The following is a 17,535-nucleotide window of genomic DNA, read 5'->3' on the forward strand; positions in this document are numbered from 1 at the left end:
TCAAATGGAAGGTCAGGTTCTCCACCCAGAGGTCAAAACGCTCAACCTTCATGCTTGGTATCTGAAAGGCTGAGATACAGGGATTAGAACCTTCCAGATGACGTTATGGAGGTGTTGCTTTCGGCAAGAAGGCCAGCGACAATGTCTCTATACCGTTGCCGTTGGAAAAAGTTTTGCAACTGGTGCAAAGAAAAGAATGTCGATCCTTTTCTATGTTCTATCCCGGAAGTACTATCTTTCCTTCTGACCCTAGCACATAGAGGTCTGAATATTGGAACAATAAAAGGTTTCCTTGCGGCGCTTTCCATCTTCAAGCGCTCGTCGGAGGAATGCTCCTGCTTCAAAATTCCTTTGATAATACAATTCTTAAAAGGACTCACTAATGTGTTTCCTCCTCACCCATTTCAAGTACCGATTTGGGATCTCAATTTGATCTTAAAATTCTTAATGTGTGCTCCTTTTAAACCGCTGCACACGTGACCATTGAGATTGCTAACATGGAAAACTGCTTTTCTAGTTGCCTTAACATCTGTAAGAAGAGTGAGTGAATTGCAGGCACTGTCTTCTGGGCCACCCTATACAGTGTTCCATAAGGACACAGTTATTTTGAAGGTCAAACCCTCTTTTTTACCAAAAGTGGTATCTGAGTTTCACTTAAATCAAAAAATTGTGTTACAGACTTTCTATCCTCCACCCCATCCTAGTAAGGAGGAGGAAAGACTCCACAGGTTGGATCCAAAAAAGAGCTTTAAGCTTTTATATCTCTAGGCTATCTAGGCTTAGATTGGATAACCAACTGTTTAATGGCTACACGGGGAAAAAGATTGGGTCAATCAGTAACAAAACAGACCATATCACGTTGGATTGTCCTTTGCGTTTCAGAATGCTACAGACTGGTGGGGAAAGACCCACCAGAAGATTTAAGGGCTCATTCCACCAGGGGCATCGCTTCGTCTACAGCCCTGCAAAGAGGTGTTCCTATAAAGTCCATTTGTGAAGCAGCGACTTGGTCATCGCTGCATACATTTTCAAAATTCTACAACCTAGATGCTTCCCAATCTAAGAAGTTACATTTTGGCAGAGCAGTTGTATACTCGGCCATCTAAAAAAATAAATAAAAATAAAATCTAATCCCTCCTCCATAAGGATTGTCCTTACTGCTTTGGGAGTCTATCAAAGATGAGGAATACGTTGGAGGACACAATCCACTCGAAGAACAAGTTACTTACCAACTGGTATCGTTCTTTCGATTGGATGTTCCTCCAACGTATTCCTCATCGCCCTCCCAACCTACCCCTCTATAGATTTTTCCCGGGCTATTGCCACTCCAACTCTCGCAAGGCAAAGTACCTGTCTACCGACACAGTCTGCATAGTGTAAATCAATAACAAAAGAGGGGGAAAAACAGAACTAAGGCAAACGGGTGCCGCGCGTGCTACTTATACACCCGATGACGTCACCCTCGACGGAGGCCTTCGAGGGACCATCGACTCGACATCGACGCACGGAGCCCTCGGCCAGAAAAAAAATTCCGAAGCAGCTGAGCTGGATGGAATAACATCTAAGATGAGGAATACGTTGGAGGAACATCCAATCGAAAGAACGTTACCAGTTGGTAAGTAACTTGTTCTTCTAGGGGCTATTCTAAAGACAAAGGAGGAGCTGGCTTTCCCGTTAAACGAGAGAGTAAAAAACATGCTGTTGCAAGTACCTCATTAAAAAACCAGTCGCCAGATAACTGTACGCAAAGCAATGAGCTTGCTCCGGATGATGGCCTCATGCATTCACGTGATTCCACACGTGCGCCTTAGCGTGTGCCCATTGCAGGAATGGTTACCGAAACAATTATCTCAGGAAAGCGGTGAGTGGGGCCATATATTTTTTGTTTCGCTAACTCTGGTTCAGACTCTTTGCTGGTGGTCCAGGGACAACCAGCTAAGAGGAAAACTCTTCTGCGTTCCATCAGCACAAGCGATCCTAACTACAGACGTCTCACTCGCCGGATGGGGGCTCACTTCCTTCACCACACAGCACACGGCCAGTGGACAAGTGCTACAGCCCAAAGACATATCAACTTCTTGGACCTTTGGCCAGTCCTCAAGGCTCTTCAGGCCTTTCAGCAACATCTTGCAGGTCAGACAGTGCAAGTGCTGCCTAAACAAGCAGGGAGGCGCACACACTGTCTGTCCAAGCTATCCCCAAAAATATGGAAGAGGGCACTCAAGCAGAACATGTTCCTAACCTCTCAACATGTTCCAGGGGAACTCAATTCTCTGGCAGACACTCTAAGCAGATATCCTCTACCAGAAGAACACAAATGGCAACTCAACAGATATCCTAGATGGAATATTCTCACAATGGGGTCACCCCTCATGAGACTTGTTCGCCACAAGCCTAAGCCCACAATGCCCAGACTTTGCGTCCTAGTTTCCTCAACCAGGGTCCAAAGGGAACGCCCTGTGGATGAACTGGTCGGGGAAATGTGCTTATGCTGCCCCCCACCCCCACCACCAACACCACTCCTGAGCAAAATAGTGCACGAGATGCACCAGGAACAAGTGACGCTAATCCTGGTTGCTCCTATGTCGGCGAGGCAAACTTGGTTTCCACATCTGCTCAAACTGGCGATGTGGAACCCAATCAAGCTCCTGTGCTCGTACAACATGCTAACACAACACATGGGAGCATCTCTCAATCCTCACCCTCGATCTCTCAATCCTCACCCACTATAGCATGAACTTGGCATATTGGCTCCTAAAGTCATAGAATTTAGCCACTTGAATCTTCCACAAAGGTGTATGGATATCGCAAAGGAGGCACAAAAACCCATTACATGCTTTACCTACTAGACTCCGACCTAGTATTCAACTCCATCAAAGTACATCTGGCGGCACTGTCAGCTTACACCACTTCACAAAACAAGGTGTCCTGGTGGGACGTTCCTGTCATTAAAGCATTCATGGAAGGGTTAAAGAGGCTATACCTCCCAATTTCCAGCCCTCCTCTGGGTTAGGATCTTAAGGTTGTGCTCTCCAAGCTCATGGGTCCACCCTTTGAGCCTATGCCTATGCACAAGGCCAGCCTAAAACATCTGACTTACAAAATGGCATTCCTAGTAGCTATCACATCTATATGATGAGTCAGTGAGCTACAGGCCTTGTCCGTACAAGACCTTTTCTTCATAATACACAAGGACAAGGTTGTCCTCAGAACACTTCCTAGGTTTTCACCTAAGTTCATTTCAAAGTGCCATGTTAATCCATAGAACTTTCTACCATCGTTCAAAATTCATCTAACTCGGCTGAGAGAAGCCTCTATACACTTGATGTACGGATTGTGGTCTTGTACTATTGAACAAAACTAAACCTATAAGGAAACAGATCAACTCTTTGTTTCCATAGCACCTAGGAGAGAGGGCGATCATATATAATAAAACACCATCTCCAGATGGATAGTCAAGTGCATACAGCTCTGCTATTCCCTATCCAAAAGAGTCTTACCTTTCACCCTCAGAGCTCACTCTACCAGAGGTACAGGAGCTACCTTAGCCTTCATTGCAAACATCCCTCTAGATGCCATTTGCAAATCTGCTACATGAAGTTCCATCCATACGTTCACACAGAATTATTGCATTGACACTCACAGGTTCACAGGTGGGACAAGCGGTTCTAAAACGTCGGCAGGGCATGCCAGTAATAATATCCCTAGTGCAACGTCTACTATACCTTATGGGTCTTCGCGCGTCGAGGTCGCTCAGATTGTTTTTTTCTGCCATCATAGTCGGACGCATACCGTGGAGTTCCTTCTTGGCTGACGCCATTATTTACAAAACGTTTAGTTCTAGTATTTCTTTCAGTCCTTTAGTTATCTGTTTACCACAAGATAGGCTCCAAGGACAAGTTTCAATCGTCGACAACAGCAAGCCTTTGTCTACGGCCTCTGAAGGCCCCACCGGGCCTCGGCCCTGCACAGTAGGGAGAGCAGGATTTCTTCTGATTTGGGGTTGTTTTACAGTGGATGACTGAATGGGAAATGTACAAACAATTTTGTATTATATACATTTCTCATGCAGTAATTTCCGCCCCAAACTTTTCAGTCGCGGCAAAACAACCCCAAATCATGGAAAACACCTTTTAAATGCTGCCCTTCCTGTAATGGGAAGTTCCCCTGGAAAGACTTGCACCGGGTGTGCAATCTTTGTCTCCCCAGGGATCACACCCAGGGACAGTGCAAGTCTTGCAAACTGTTCAGGCCTAAAACCCTTAAGGACCGTAAGACCAAAAACTGGGCCCACAACGCCATGCAGGCTGAGGCTGCCATGGACATTGAGGGAGCCTCCAGCGATGGCAGCATCGACATCTTAAGTGATGCCGAGGGCGATCGTGATCCATCGGATTCCCGCATGCAAGCCCCCAACTGGCAGGCTGGCGGTTCTGCTACAGGGACGACACCCGGCGGCTCAAGCACTACCAACTCTCATCACACAACGCACACCTCCCACGGCCGAAAGTCGACCACCCCGCCAACCGACAGGCCATACGTGCCATTGGGGGCTGGGGTCTGAACTTTCCCTATCCTCTGGGCCATCACGGTCGCTATCACCACACGACAGGCCCCCGAAACAGACTGTAAAGTCTGTTTTCGACACTGCGCTTTAACCTACAAAGTCTTCAGGCACCGACGACTGGGTGTCGAAAGACACGTCAACTGCCTCCAAAAAAAGCACAAAAAGCTCAGAGATGAGCGAGTTAATCAAAAAGCACGTCCCCGACATCCTATTAAAGGGCCGTACTTCGAGAAACCATAAGTCTTCGACGTCCCTGGGGAAAAAGCCCAAGCTACTAAAAGCAGTGATTTCCCTACCATGCCCCGGAGCCCCCACCTGCTCCCTCTGTAATGCCAGGCTCCACACAATGAACAGCAGAACAATTTGATAAAGTTATGAGGAGGATGTCCTGTTTCATTAATTTCTTTGATGACCACACCGAAGTCCCCCAAAATCTTCAGGGAACACCACAGAGCGGGGCAGCAGCCACTCAGCCAACTGCCAAAAAAGCCTGCATAGACTCCACACAGGCTTCCACTTCGCATCAGGACCTAGGGCAAGACACTTACTACTATAGCATTCAAGGCTCCCAGGACCCTGGCACATACACAGACCCAGATCAAGAAGGGCACACGTTGGTTGTGGACCAATATTATGATGAGGATGTATGTAATCCAGTCCCTAGATCACACCGACCCAACGGTGGCAGACTCACCGGTAGACAACCAGTTACAATATAATGACCTGCTCCTAAAGGCTGCAGAGCACTTCAATATAGACACACAAGAAGCCCAAGTCGACAAATACTTTATTTCTGATAAAAAATCAGCAACCCAATTCATCCCCCTGTTGCAATCAGTGCAGAGACGCATCCAACCCTTTCTGCTCACACCCAATTTAACATGGGCAGTCAACTTGCGCATCGAGAAGATTTTCCGACCAGCCCCTTTATATATTAGGGGGCAGTTAAAACCCAACTCTTTGATAGTCACTTCTACAAGAAAAAGAGTGGGAACCCCTCTGGCTTCTACCAAAGCCCCTCCTGACAAGGGGAGTAAGAAAATCTACACCCTGGTCAGGAAGGTAGCTTCCTTCGGCAGCCGACCAAACAAGAATTGCTAATAACACAACGCTATTAGCCAGTTACAATTGTCACAAGTGGGATGAAATTGCTCAACAGTTTGACTCTGTCCCAGAGTCAACTGCATCCTCAAAGAAAACTTGGACGCAGCAGACAATGCAGGAAGAATCGTGGCAGAAGGCACGCTTACTAAATGCCACAGATGGCTACAGGAATCAAGCTTCAAACTTGAAAACCAGGCAATGCTCCTAAACATGCCTATTGAACCCACACGCTTTCTTTGGCAAAGCAGTGGTGGATGCTCTCAAGAGCGCAGAATAGGAATATGACACCCTCAAATCCCTAGGGCAGCTCACCAACAAACCCTTTGGGCAAAGAGCGGGTTCTAACTCTTGTCGTTTCAGAGGGCAAAACTTCCAACAGGTCTTAAATTACAGTCAAGGTTTGTCCTGGGGTTCATCACAGGGGCAATCCTCACAGCAGGGTTTTCAAAGAGGCCAAAGAAGGTCTCGAAGCAGGGGAAGATCCTCCTCCTCTAGAGGGGGCACAACCCTCCCTAAGCAATGACCACCCGCTACAGGTTCCCTCCCATGCCACTCCATTAGGAGGTCGTATTTCACACTTTACCCACGCATGGGAGGGGATCACTTTGGACAAGTGGGTACTTTCCACTGTGGTGGGGGTATTGCATAGAGATGATCCAAACACCAGCCAACCACCCGCCAAGACAGAGACACACCTCCCAGGAAGAACAACATATCGTGTTAGAAGAGGTGAAGGGGCTGCTTCTAAAGGACGCTATAGAAATCGTCCCTGCAAACCAGGTAAACGAGGGTTTCAATGTACTTCCTTGTGACGAAAAAAGACTTAACAATGCCCCTTGTCCTAGACCTGCGCCCTGCGAACACCTATGTCAAACCACAAATATTATGCATGACAACGCTACAGGAGGTAATCCCAGTGCTAAAACGGGGGGACTGCATGGCAACCTTGGATAGTAAAGATGCATACTTTCATATTCAGCACACAGAAGTTTCTTGCGTTTCAAAATAGTGAACCAACACTACCAATTCAAGGTACTACCCTTTGGCATAGCATCCGCTCCAAGGGTATTTACCAAAGTACTAGCAGTAGTGGTAACGCATCTACGCAGAGAATCAATCCCAGTGTAGCCTTATCTGGACGACTGGCTGATAGCAGGGGAATCCCCCCCCCCCCCCAAATTTGCAAGAAAAATACCCAGAGAACAATCAATCTGCTATTCCAATTGGGATTCTCAATCAACGAGAAAAAATAGTCTCGTTCCAAGCAACACCAACCTTTCTTAGGAGCTGTCATAAAGACAGAAGAGGGTCTAGTATTTCCGTCAAACGAAAGAGTGCAAAATATACTGCTGCAAATACCTCAGTATCTAGCCGGTCACCAAATAACCGTACGCAAAGCGATGCGCTTGCTCAGGATGATGGCATCATGCATTTACCTGGTTTGTCACGCACGGCTGCGCATGCATCCAATACAAGAATGGTTGGTGAAATAGTGGGCTCAGGCAAGTGGTTAGTGGGACGATCTAGTGGTTGTTTGCTAACCCTCGTACAAGCACTACGCTGGTGGACAAAGGAAAACCTGTTAAAGGGAAAACCTTTTCACAACCCTAAAGTGCAAGCAGTTGTCACAACAGACACATCACTCACCGGCAGTGGCACCGCCAGGAATCAAATTTAGGAGGGGCACAGAGGGGGCCAAAGACAAAAGTAGGGGGGGCACAGACAAATGTAAGGGGAGAACATGGTCACTGCTCATCTTAGGCAGGGGGGGCACAAGGGGGCCACATGGTTTCACAGGGGCGGCCCTGGCCCCCCCAGGCCCTCCCCTAGCGGCACCACTGCTCACCGGGTGGGGAGCCCCTTACCTTCACCACACAGTGCACGGCCTTTGGCCCAAAATCACATAACATTTCTGGAACTGCTAGCAGTGCTCAAAGCACTGCAAGCTTTCCAAGTACATTTGTCAGGTCAGACAGTACAAATCTTCACGGACAGCACAACTGCCATGTTTTACATAAACAAGCAGGGGCAGGGCGCGCACTCTCCAAGTCTCTCCAGGCTAGCACAAAAAATGTGGAAGTGGGCACTCGCGCAGGGCATGTTCCTAACATAGCTGGGAAACTCAATTCTCTGGTAGAGTCATTAAGCAGAGATCCTCTACCCGAAGAGCACAAGTGCCAGCTTGACAGAAATAGCCTAAACTATATCTTCTCCCTATGGGGATACCCCCCTCTAGACTTGTTTGCCACAAGCCAAAACATGCAATGCCCAGACTTTGCATCCAGTTTTCCCCAACACAGTTTGAAGGGGAACAACCTATGGATGAACTGGTCAGGGAAATTTGCCTATGCTTGTTCCCTGACTCTGCTACCGAGCAGGGCGGTGAACAAAATGCACCAGGAACAAGTGACAAAAACGCTAAGAAAAACAGACCAACTGTTTGTCTCCATAGCACCTTGCAGGGAAGGTGACCATGTTTAAAAGAAACGCCATCTCCAGATGATAGTCAGATGCATACAGCTCTGCACTCTGTCAAATAAAACTCTGCCTTTCACACCAAGAGCTCACTCTACCAGGAGTACGGGAGCTACCTTGGCCTTTATTGCAGACGTCCCGCTGGACGCCATTTGCAAAGCAGCTACATGGAGCTCTGTCCATACTTTTACTCAGTACTACTGCATTGACACACATTCTAAAGCAGATTCATAGGTGGGACAAGCGGTGCTAAAACATCTTTTTGCCTCTGTACCTTCTCACAACACCCCACCTTCTCCAGACACTGCTAGCTAATCTATGCATAGCATGTGATCTAAGCAGATTCCAAAAGCCTCAGAAAGGATACATTTTCTCACCTACATTACTCACCGTAATCGTATTTCAGATGCAGATTCACACACGCCCACCCTTCCTCCCCTGTGGAGTAGAAGGTGCATAGATGTCTTTTTGGCATCATCTGCTATAATCTGCTTTATTACATCTGTACTCACGCTACACTTCATGCTACCTCATGTCAGAAAAAAAACAATCTGAGGGACCTCGACACGTGACTGAACATGGGTAAAGTAGACATCACACTAGGGATAGTATTACTGGCACGCCCTGTCGATGTCTTTTTTCGAGTTTCGAAAACAAAAACTGTAACTGCTACCACTAGATGTCGGCGATTACATTGCATGTGAATCTAAGCAGATGCAAGCATCAGAAATATGAGTACGGTGAGTAATGTATCCTATATTTGCAAGTTCTGAATCGGGCACACCTGCAGCTGCTAGAAGATACTAGCTTGTCTAAAGTAAGAGTTCACCTGGGCAATAACTTTAAATGCTAAATGTCTATGCGGCAGAAGTTCAGCTCATGGAATGTTTTTGTTGTAGAGAAGATCAAACTGGTGTGACTGTACTCACAATCAGGTGCACCATCCTAATAACAGAAGGCTTTACAAAATGGTATTGGGCACATTTAATCAGGCCTGGATTGGCTACTGGTCAGTTCAGTTGCAGGTAAGATTGTGCAGTAGTTCTTTACACTTACAGAGGTGATCTGCATGTAACTGTCCTATTTTCTAATTCCACTGCAGCTAGCATTTTGGTGTGAACAGCTTGTTCAACTAATGGTGGGGGCTGTCCATGTTATTCATGGCAGCCTTGTCTTGTGCATGCTTGTTTAGCCTCAAGTTGAAGCCAGTACTCTTCAAAATGTGCAGCTTCTCTTACAAAGCCCAAAAGCCTGAGGGAACCTACCTATCTACTGTCTTAACGGTTTCTTACCTTCAAAATAACCTTCACCGTATTACGACCTTACAGCATTTCAGTTAGGAGTAATTTAACTCTGATAGAGTATTGGCTTTTTAGGAGGCTGTTCAAAGCCCACTTGCCTCATGTTTAAGTTCGATTTTGCTGCTGAAGGTTATACATAAGATTTGTTAGTTGCCTCTTGAAATTGCAACCATGGTGGTGAATACATGTGCTCTGAAAGCAAGATGTGGCTGTGTAACGTCTCCTGTGCATCTACATATATATGAATAGATGCAAATAGGTGGGTGGAAGAGGTGGAGCACTATTAATACCAGATGTGCATTTGCAAAATGGGTGTTTTGACAGAAGTTGTTCAGAATAAGCAAGTTGATGGAAACTGCTGGAAGTGGACAATGGACAAGTTTCTCAACATTTGGAATTGCATCTCTGGAACTGGTAGGGGACCACTGATGTCAATGAAAAAGAGCAGTGGTCTGTGTCTGCCACAGAGTAATCGGGGGAGCTTGACACTGTTACTCTAAAGCATATAACTGGTGAGGGAGAATGTGGGTTCAAGAGGAAGAGTAGCGAGGCACTAGGGTGCGGTGTAGAGGAGCTGTTGATGTTGCCTAAAACAGTTCCTGCGTCTAATTGTGGCCTTCATCAGTTCTTGATCTTGGAAAGCAGTTTGCCTCCTGCACTCTTTTCCAATTATAATCTGGTTCTATGGTCTTCTAGATCTTCATCAAGAGGAGGAAGTAGACGACATTAAGGTTTCATCCTTCCAGACAGATCTGAAGGAGCTGTTACCCAGTGTGAAGGTGTGGTCCGACTGGATGCTTGGATACCCTGACACCTGGAACCCGCCCCCCACCTCTCTTGTGCTGTCAAAAGAGTAAGTTTGCTTTTCTGTTGCACTCATTTTGATTCTTTCCAAATATCCAGGCTCAAATTTTAACCTTTTGTACATTATTAACATTTGAAAACCAATGCATCAGATGAAGATGTGTGCATTTTGTGGGCGTTTTACTGGATCCACAGTATTCACACATGTACCTTCCTTTTGTACTTGTCTGGCACTTCCCAAATGTTGCTTTACCCATTACTGCAGACCATTAGAAATCTAGCTAAAAAAACATTTGAGAGTTTAAATCATTTAAAATATTTACATGGTACAACAAGCAAGCATGTTTGGTAAAATGATATGATATAATACGATAAGATATTTATAGCGTGCATGTAAACAAGTGTTTCTAGGCTCGACAAGACTAGGGGGGGTAGGGAGTAACAGAGGGAGACAAGACAAGCAATGTTATTAGGCCTTGTGACATTCAGATCGTTCAAGTGCGACGAGAAGTGCAAGGGGAAGTTGCATGGAAAAGAGGAAGGGGAGAAGTGCAATCAAGGCAACATAGCTCAGAATAAGTGCAGCCAGGGCAAAGTGGCACTAGAAGTGCAAAGAGGCGGGCGGGACTGTAGGGGTACAGATACAGCCCCTAAGTGAACGGCAGACCCGGAGGCAGTGCAAGGAGGACTGGACTTGGGGGCCTGGTACCCAGTGAGAATCTGAGAGTACCAAGCCACCAGTCAACCCAGCAGATAGGTAGGTTAGCAGGGAAGCAAGAGAGAGAAGGTGGAGAAAAGGAAGGTCTTGAGCTGCTTCCGGAACTTCAGGTGGTCACGCTCAAGTCTGAGAGGGGCAGGGAGGCCGTTCCAGAGGGAGGTACCAGCAGAGGAGAGAGATCTACCAACCAATCTCTGGTTGGAGAAGCGTCTGACCATCAGAGAGTTAAAGGTAGCTGAGCGAAACGCTGTAGAAGGAAGCTATTTATGCAGAGAGAGATGATAATAGGGAGGGCCCCAGATGGCCTTGTGGGTCTTGAACTTGATCCTTGCAGCCACCGGGAGCCAGTGAAGGGATTTCAGGGCTGGAGAGATGTGGTACCTGGGCTTGAGGCCAAGGATAAGTCTAGTAGTCCTGTTCCAGATAAGTAGCAGAGGGGCGAAGAGTAGAGTTAGGAAGATTGAGAAAGATGCTTTTGCAGTAGTCCAGCCTGGAGAGAACCAGGGCTCTGGAGACGGTGAGCTTCTGGGGGAAAGTAAGAAAAGGTAGAATACCTCTGAGGAGGTGCAGCTGGAAGTGGGCCTAAGGTCCGAGATGTGTGGAGAGAAGGAGAGAGTGGCGTCGAAGATGACACCAGGTTTTTTGCCTCATAGGAAGGCGAGCGTAGAGGGCCCAAGTAGGGCGGTCATAGTGAGAGAGGGAAAACAGGAGCAGGGGTCCCAATGAGGAGGATCTCAAGTCTTACTGGCATTAAGGGAGAGTTTGTTGGAGGTGCACCAATCCTGAATCACAGATACAGCCAGGAATGAGTGAGGAAGGAGAGGAGGCTGAGGGGAGCCTGAAAGAGAGCGGAGTGTCATCCGCATAACAGTGAAAGTTAGAAGAGACGGTGGAAATCAGGTAGGCCAGAGGGGCCCAATTAACATTGAAAAGCCAGGGTGAGATGATAGAGCCCTGGGGGACCCCACAAGTGGTGAGGGAGCTGGAGGAGAGAAAGGACCCAAGATGGACCTGGGAGGGCCGGTCAAGGAGAGAGGTCGTCAGTCATGCCAGGGCCTGGTCCGTGATGCCCAGGTTCTCACTGAGTTGATTGATCAGGGTGGCGTGATTGACCGTATCAAACACAGAGGAAAGGTCAATCAGGAAAAGGAAAGAGGGGGAACTGGAATCCAGATTAGAGCACAGATCTTCAGAAGAGTAGTTTCCATGCCTCTGGCTTCTCTGAAGCCAGACTGATGGTCATGGAGATCACCAACAGATTCAGTGTGAGGAGCAAGCTAGGAGATGGACAACTTTTCCAGGAGTTTGCCGTTTGCCCAGGAAAGTAGTGATAGAAATCTGGCTATAGTTTGCCGTACAGGTAGGATCAATGGAAGAATATTTTAGGAGGGGGTGCACAAGGTAGTGTTTAAGGAGAGAGGGGAAAGATCCAGTGGCGAAAGAATGATTACAGAAATCGGCCAGGGCTGGAGCAAAGGTGGACATGTGATCCTTAAAAGTTCTGGAAGAGCAGGGGAGCACCTCTTTGGACAACACCTTCATAGATGGGACTTGTCAAAAAACCTCGTCGGGTGTTGGACAGAAAGAGGAAAAAGGAGGAGGAGTGGGAGAGGTTGCCAAAGTGGGCCTGGGAGATGGAGAGGGAGAGGGATAGGGAGGGGAGGAGGAAAGTGAGGACAATTATGTCCTGAGCTTTAGTGGTGAAATGAGTAGCCAAAGCCGCACAGAGGGCCTGTCGGGGAACAGGAGAGGTGGCGACTTGCAGTAGGATTGGCCAGCTCCTTGCAGATTTTAAAGAGTTCAGCCATTTTGATGGATGTCGCAGAGACGCAGGATTGAATATGGACTCTCTTTTTGGTGAAGGCAGAGTCTGTATTGCTATTGGAGCAGACGGCATGCCAGCTTGTCAAAGGATGCGCCCGAAGCCCTCCACTTCCTCTCAGCCACCCTGCACTTTCGTTTCATGGCAGCAAGGTCAGAGTCATACCAAGAGTTGCACTTTGAGATTGGCTTCAGGCAGATTCCCATGACCGGGGCAAGGATGTCAGGCCACAGGGTATAATGAAAAGGGAGTGAGAGTTGCAAAGGTTGCGGAATACCCTGGAGGAGGGATTAGCAGCATCCAAGTGGATGTTGAGGTCTCCGAGGAGGAGAAGTTGAGAGTTAGAGGCATGGAGAAAGGAGAAGAGATCAGCCCATTCAGAGAGGAAGATGGTGGCCTGGTCATGTGGCCTGTAGATGGTGGCCACTGTCAGAGAGAGGCCAGGAGAGATAGAGAGCCTGCAGACCAGGCATTCAAAGGAGGATTAGGCCTGTGTTGGAATGACAGAAGCAGGGACCCACTCAGGAAAGATCTGGGCCACTCCACCTCCTAGTCGGTTGGTTCTGGGCTCGGAGAGGATCTTGCAGCCCTCAGGGGGAAGAGTGTCAAAACTCTTGACAGAACTGGCCATGAACCATGTCTTGTTGAGAGAGAGGACATACAGGTCAAGGTCTTGGAGAAGGTGGCAGATGTTAGAGGAATGTTTTACAGCAGAGCCAGAGCTTAGAGTAGCGACGTGGAGCAGGTTGTCGCATTTTAAAGACTTCCTGGGAGGGGTACAGGAGTGAGGTGTACACCAAGCGGAAGCGGCAGTGGGGCCAGAGAGAGGGGAGAGGCAGTATACAGAGGTGGGAAAGGGGGCCTGTGAGGAAGCAGAGGGGGGTGCCAGAGAGGAGGCAGGGAAGGAAGGGGTGGCAGAGGAGCCAGGGAGGTAGTAGGAGTAGCTGGCGGAGGGAGGAATTTGATAAGACGTCTATCTAGAAGGAGATTGGGCTGAGGTCCCTGGACCATGACGTACCATTTAGATAGACATTAATGATGCCTTTGGAGGAATGGAAGGAGGCCAAAGAGCACCTCCCAACGGCTTCCACCATTGATGGGAGAGGAGGAGAAAGGCGAGAGAACAGAGACCCATATGAGGGGTCCATAGGTCTGGAGAGGGAATGAAAAAGAAGAGGATGTCAGTGAGAGACTGTCTGGAGGAAGCACTGGTGCAGGTATCGGCGATAGGGAGGGTATGGGTTGGAGACCAGGATATCCCTCTTGAACTTTTTCCTTCCAGATTTAGTGAGAGGGATAGGATAGGAGATAGAGTAGCAATTGGAGTAGATGGGAGAGATTGAGAGCACCATAGAGGGTGCAGGGAGGAAAGCTGTAAGAAGAGATAGGAAGAGGAGCACAGCCCAAAGCTGGGCAGTGCGGGAAACAGGAGGACATGGGGGGTGGGGAGGAGGCACACAATTGATAGCACAGAATCAAGCTGGTGACACACCCCAAGGGCTAACAAGACAGCGGGGCCACAGAGAATGACCAAGAGAGAGCGGGGCAGGGGACTCAGTGAACACAGCAGAAACAGTGAACTCAGTGGAGAAGGAACCTAGAGAGACGGAAATAGCAAGTGGACACAGTAGAGCACAGTAAGCCAACAGTAGAGTAGGAACCTGGAGGGGGAGGCGAGAAAACAGGCCAGAAATAACAGCAGTAACCCGTGAGGGGACAGAGCAGTCTCAGTTAACAGCACAAAACAAAGAAAGTATAGCTAACCACAGGAGGGAAAGCCTGAAGGTTGCGCAAAGACAGCACTCTTTTAAGTCATGCAGGAAAAGTAGATGAACGCGCAAGATCGGACAGTGTAATAGGAAGCAGTAGTGGCTGGTCCCACTGCTCAGACCTTTCTTTCTGAAGTACTCTAGATTAATTAGAGGACTTCAGTGGATTGTGTATGTGTGTCTGTGTGAGTGAGGGGGGGGTGGTATTTTACGAGATTAATGATCAGTAAAGATGGGTGCCTGCTTAGGCTTGGTAATTAACAATGGTGTGTTTGTGTTTTGATGTTGGCTGTATTTTGAGATTGCGTATTCATGAAGGTGGACTGTTGCAGGTTGTTGGTATAGTTTTGGGGTTGATGAATGGCCAATGTAGATTGGAATTGGTTTTAGATGGTGAATGGCTATTTCAGGTTTGCTGCCTCAGGACGTGGTGATTTTGTTCAAACTTGGGTTTCGTTTTTATTTGATGTTTGATTTAAGAGGGTGGATGGTGGGGTGGATGGCTGATGGGATGAGGGCTGGGCATTAGATAATGTGGGTATGTAGTTTGAATATGGTGTATTAAGTTGGTTTGGGCGATTATGGCCACGTGGCTCTGTAAGAAAAGTGGGTAGTGTTGGTTAGTGAGGGAGAGTGGAAATGCGTGTAGAACCAGGAGGAACAGGCGTCTGTGCGTGTGAGCTTTCTGGGTGTGTTTTGTTATGTGCACTGGGCATGTTGTGTCCGTATGGGTGGCTTTCAGTGCCTGAGTTGTTTTCAGGTATTGGGTTTGTAGTATGAGTAGAGTGGGGTGTGTGTTTTGAGTCTTTTTTTTGGTGAGTTTTTTCACTAGCCCTCTTGGCATGTGTAGTATGTGAGATGACTGAGGTGGTGGAGAAGAGAAAGGTTGTGATTAGTTGGTGTCAGGTGATCTCTGGGTGTTGAGTAGTTTTATTGTCAGTTCTTCTTTCACTATTGTCTGTGTTTGCTTTGATCCCTGTGTATGGCTTGCAGATTGGTGCGTCTAAGCTACATATAAACAGAAATCAGTACAAATTGTAGTTGTAAATTCAAAAGGAGCGGGTGCCAAATCCGTATGGTTCTAGTGTGGCTAAATTCAAAAGGAGCGGATGCCAAATCAGTGCAATTCTGGTGTGGCTAAATTCAAAAGCAGAGGGAAACCAAGTTAGTACAGATTCTAGTGTGGCAAGAGTCAAAAGCGGCGTTAACTAAATAAATATCTACCATTGCAGTGTGGCTAAATTCAAAGCACTGGTAACCAACTTAGTACAATTCTAATGTGGCAAAGTGCTAAAGGAGCAGATGCCAAATCAGTGCAATTCTGGTGTGGCTAAATTCAAAAGCCGCTGGGTATAGTTCTTGTGTGGTTCAATTTAAAGCAGCAGACACCAATTCAGTACAATTACAGTTTAGTTTAGTTTGTTTATTTATAAAGCGCGTCCGAACCCTCAGGTAGCTGGGCGCATAATCATGTGCACAGCAGAGTTACATATCGTTACACAAAACATCATAATACAACAGACAGAGCATACATTGGTTCAGGCTCTGAATGTTTACATACAAAAGTAGAATATATCGAGAAGAGTATGTACAGAGAGTAGGCACAAAATGGTTGCAGTGGCGAATGAGGACCAGGTTACAGGTTGGTCCTGAATAGGCTGTAGATAGGGTAAGCATTGCTGATTGCATTACAATTATGTTGCAGATAGAAGGCGGCGGCTGGCCGGCCGAGTCGGGGCGAGTCAAGATGTCTAGGCTAGTAGCCATGATTTAACCATAGCTCTGAATGGCCAGAATGCGGATACCGATCTAATTGTAGGAGGGAGGGTGTTCCAACATTGTGCTGCGAGCACTGGGAAACTGGAGCCTCCTGCTGTTTTTAGGTTAGAGTTGGGGATCTGTAGTTGATGCAGGTAAGGAGTTCTGGTGGGTCTAATGGGGCGGTGTCTAGAGAATTTGTCTGAAAGGTAGCGTGGGACAGTACGTGACAGGCACTTGTGGGTGATGACCAGGGTTCTTAGCTTAATTCTGTCGCGGATCGGGAGCCAGTGGACTTCTTTGCTAACCGTGGATATGTGCGCCTTGCGCGGAAGGTTGAGGGCACATCTTAGTGCATTATTTTGCAGGATCTGGAGCCTGTTCAAGTTTTTAGTGGTAGTGCCTAAGTAGAGTGTGTTGCAATAGTCTAATTTAGACAATATCAGCGCTCTAGATAGGGTGAGGCAACTAGAGGTGGAGAGAAAAGGCCTGCAGGCATTGATCAATTTATTGGTGTACGAGGTAGTAGAGATGGTAGAGTTTATTTGTTTCTTTAGAGACAAGGTAGAGTCGATGTATACACCTAGAGTTTTGACCTCTTTGGATACTTTTATGATGTTGCCATCAATGGTAAAGGATTGGTACCTTTGGTCCAGTTTATTGAGGTGAGCCTGGGAGCCTACGATAAGCAATTCTGTCTTATCGTCGTTTAGGCAAAGACTGTGTGTAGCCATCCAGGCTTGGATTTCTAGGTAGATGTCATTAAGTTTAGCAACATCTTCTTCATAGCTACCAATGAGCGTGATGAGGACCTGGGTATCGTCAGCATAATTAGTGTAGCTGACACCCAGATCGTCAAGACGGTCAAATAGGAGCTTTGTGAAGATGTTGTAAAGAGTGGGAGAAATGCAGGAGCCTTGGGGCACTCCATATGTGATTGGGATAGGGTGAGCAGCCGCAGTGGGGGCGAAGACTCTAGTCGACCTGTCAGACAGAAATGACTGGATCCACGTCGTGGCATTCTGAGAGAATGCAGCAGCCGAGGAGAGGTGTTGAGTGAGGATCTGGTGGTCAACCAGATCAAAGGCAGCAGAGAGATCCAACAAGAGCAAGATGGCCAGTTTGCCCTTGTCTTTGGCGTCATCCATTTGGATTTTTAGATCCAAGAGGGCCGTTTCCGTCCCGTGCCTTGGTCTAAAGCCGGATTGCCGCAGGCC

General features: G+C 47.5%; 1 protein-coding gene across 2 annotated transcripts in view; it reads left to right on the forward strand.

Annotated features, from left to right (window-relative positions):
* Positions 1 to 17,535, forward strand: part of SMG6 (SMG6 nonsense mediated mRNA decay factor) — a 1,575,243-nt gene that overhangs the window by 872,232 nt on the left and 685,476 nt on the right. For both annotated transcript variants that reach the window (XM_069615353.1, XM_069615354.1), the window contains one exon: positions 10,144 to 10,300. In XM_069615353.1, coding sequence (XP_069471454.1) covers positions 10,144 to 10,300 — 157 coding nt within the window. The remainder of the gene's footprint in view (positions 1 to 10,143; positions 10,301 to 17,535) is intronic.

The sequence above is a fragment of the Ambystoma mexicanum genome, chromosome 9 (genome assembly GCF_040938575.1).
Source record: "Ambystoma mexicanum isolate Mex_15411 chromosome 9, UKY_AmexF1_1, whole genome shotgun sequence".
NCBI classification, from domain to species: domain Eukaryota; kingdom Metazoa; phylum Chordata; class Amphibia; order Caudata; family Ambystomatidae; genus Ambystoma; species Ambystoma mexicanum.